The sequence below is a fragment of the Porites lutea genome, chromosome 8 (assembly GCF_958299795.1).
Source record: "Porites lutea chromosome 8, jaPorLute2.1, whole genome shotgun sequence".
NCBI lineage: Eukaryota > Metazoa > Cnidaria > Anthozoa > Scleractinia > Poritidae > Porites > Porites lutea.
In genome coordinates this window covers 6,091,017-6,093,942 of record NC_133208.1, presented here as the reverse complement: position 1 = coordinate 6,093,942, position 2,926 = coordinate 6,091,017, and the positions used below count along the sequence as shown (strand labels likewise).

Below are 2,926 nucleotides of genomic sequence, written 5' to 3'. Positions count from 1 at the left end.
AGGGATAAGGACAATTTTCCGGTTTGGCTAAGGCGTGAATGCGTTCTTATTTTATAATAAAACTGTCTCTGAGCCATAAAGCGAATGAGGCAATTCAATATCTTATCAGTATAGTATCATGCTTTTGATATATTGAATTTTCTTACGAATTGCTTCCTTTCTTGAATTCAAATAAGTCTAATGGTCTTTTCAGTTTGCATGATTATTATAATAATAATTATAGTTATTAACATTATTTTTTATCTTTCACTTGATAGTCTTTGGATATGAAGGCTACGCAATGTGAAGTTTACTAGAAGTTGTGAAACCTTGTAAGTAACCTCAACAAATTCTTCGCTGAGAAGAACTATTAATACATATTGCAGAAAAGGATGTCTTCGAAACACAGTCACTGATGACTGCCACTGTGACTTCAATTTTGTACAACTACTTAAACCTTTTGCGATCTGTGTAAGACTTTATCTGGAGTGTGAAAGTATCTTGACCGCTTTTGTTTTTCCTCTCTAGTTATTGTTTGACGTTAAGTCGATCGGAGTTTTAAATTGCGAGAAAAGAGTTTTATATAATCGGCGCAAGATAGGGTTTTGTAATTTCTGATGGTACACAAAAACAGACGACATAGCTAAGAAAATGAGATAATTTTTACAGATTTGGGATAATAAAATAGATAACCATCTTGAAAGAAGCTGAGGTGATAATATTTGATCCTCCGGTCAAGGGAAACGACCCAAATTAACACCACAAACAAGTCTTAAGTTTAACTTGTACTTTTTATTTTGAGTATATCTCACCATACAACAAGAAAGCTCTTATGAGTTCAGAAACAGGAATGCGCAAAAAAGCTACAAAATTACAGCAGATGACTGACGAACTCTTTGACAAGGGCTAGTTTAAAACGCTACAGAGTTCTATTTGTCTTTTTAATTGTCTCTTTCGATCTCTATCCCTTGATCGCGATCGGTGGAAAGCTCTTATAATTCTCTGGGGGTTGGTGCTTGCCCAAACATGTGCACATACAGAGGTAACTCTTTCGATAGCAGAATGCTGGGCCGCCTTTCCAAAAGCGGAGTTGATTGTAGCATTTAGCATATTTGGCATTACAGGCTCGGCAGCAGTCAAAGAGGTACAAACACAGCCACTTGCATCGGTGCTTGTAGGAGAAAACAACTGTAGACGCCAACACGCAGTTTATAGGAGTTTGCTCATATTGGAAGAAGCTTTCGTTTTTCTGTAAAGGAAAACGGAAATTAATGTCATTGAAGGTAATATTAAAAACAGAATAAAGATGCATTCAAATCCGAGCAGTCGTAAACTTTCTGTTCTTTTGTACTTTAGTTGCAAAAATGTTCTTTGTTCATCTTCAAGGCAACTTATGACTAAAAGAAATATGGGCCGAAACGTGAGAGCTGTTTACTTGTGCTTTCAGCCTGTTTTTTAAACTCAAAAATCACTTTAACAGAACGCTGACATTACCTGCAAATAGTATGGCACATTAAGTTTATCGCACTTTGGTTCACAGAGGGCCAAGCACTTTGTGGATTCGTCGCCTTGCTGAGTACTGAGCTTTGAAACAAGCGCAGACGAATCGTCTTCTTGCAGGTTTAACATCCCTGGCTCCGGCAGATGGACCCTGTGTTCCGGGCGGAACATTGTCCTGACATGCTCTTCAGTAGTAAGAGCGTTCGCCATAAAAATGGCCAGAGAAAATGTAGCGAGAAAACTGCACGCTTTCATGGCGAGTTTGCGAAAGAGACACTGTCTGCTTAGTGAGGTGATCTCTGGTCCGCAAGCGTCATTCAACTGAAGGTTTGACTTTGTTGCAGACGGCTTTTATATCACCAAACAGGAAGTTAGTCATATCTCAAATCATTATATTTTCTATTGCGTATTTAGCCGTATTATCACTAAGTGGTTTTGACATCACGTCCAGTTATTATTCACAAACTTAAGTACAACAGCCACGGGCATTTGACCATCCCATGGCTCATTTAACTTTAAGGGAAGAACTAAACTATTGCAAAACGAAAAGGAAAGACCAAAAACACAGCAGAAAATTTTAAGCGAAGCTGAAATAACAGCCTCATTTTTCTAATGATCAAAGTAGAATTCATAAAGTTACTTTGACAGAAGACTTTTCTCGCTTCACTTCTTTAAACGTGCGCTAAAATCTCTCGACCATGTCATAAATGCTCTTACTGAGTTCATCTGAACTTAAAATCCATTGTTGATTGCAACGATTCAAAATAAACTGTTTCTCTTCCTAAGGTCGAGGTTCTCCTTTGCTCTACAACAATAAGACTGACTCTTTCTTTCTTTCTTTCTTTTTTGAAAATAAAAAAAAAAGGACATACACATATTAAAACCTATTCGGGCTCTATTCATAATAAGGAAATACAATCGAAGCTCTTCGTGAGCGCTCCGGAATGTGACCGCGATAATAAACCTCAATTTGGTAACTACTTATTTGTCTTCCTTTTATTTCTAAGCTCCCGAAAGCAGCCACTCGATTATTCAACACGGATTAGTAAAAAGTACACAGTACTTGAACACTTTCACCGTAATATGACTTTCTCTACTGATATATTCAAGAAGAAGGAGGCTAAAACTGACCCTGAATTAACATTTCAACAAGACTTTACGAGTGAGTTTTGTGCTATGAAATGAATGCAATGATCTCTTCACAATTTCAAATCAGTTTAGCAACTCCTTTTTTGGCCGAAAAAAAAAATTGAAGAGAGAATGTTGCACTGTTAAAGGACCAACTCTAGTTACGAGCACTTCATCGAATTTCCGAAGGCTTTAGAGTGTTGACTGTATAATCGTTATTCAAAGTAGTTTTCTGATATCGAAATTTATTTTGATGTTATATTTTACATATACTAATGTAAAATAATAGATATTTTACATACTTTACGATAAAGTATAT

General features: G+C 36.6%; 1 protein-coding gene across 1 annotated transcript; it reads right to left on the bottom strand.

Moving 5' to 3' along the window:
• Positions 1-774: 774 nt before the first annotated feature.
• On the bottom strand, positions 775-1,819 carry LOC140946352 (uncharacterized). Its single transcript, XM_073395454.1, has 2 exons — positions 1,474-1,819; positions 775-1,228 (listed from the first exon to the last, which is right to left on the bottom strand). The coding sequence occupies exons 1-2, from the start codon at positions 1,732-1,734 to the stop codon at positions 941-943; spliced, it is 549 nt and encodes a 182-aa protein (XP_073251555.1). The 5' UTR covers positions 1,735-1,819; the 3' UTR covers positions 775-940.
• Between the last annotated feature and the right edge of the window lie 1,107 nt (positions 1,820-2,926).

Coding starts and splice junctions, on each gene's coding strand:
- LOC140946352 (XM_073395454.1), bottom strand. CDS start 1,734: ATGAAAGCGTGCAGTTTTCTCGCTACATTTTCTCTGGCCATTTTTATG. Junction 1,229..1,473: donor ATGTGCCATACTATTTGCAG/GTAATGTCAGCG, acceptor TTTCCTTTACAG/AAAAACGAAAGCTTCTTCCA.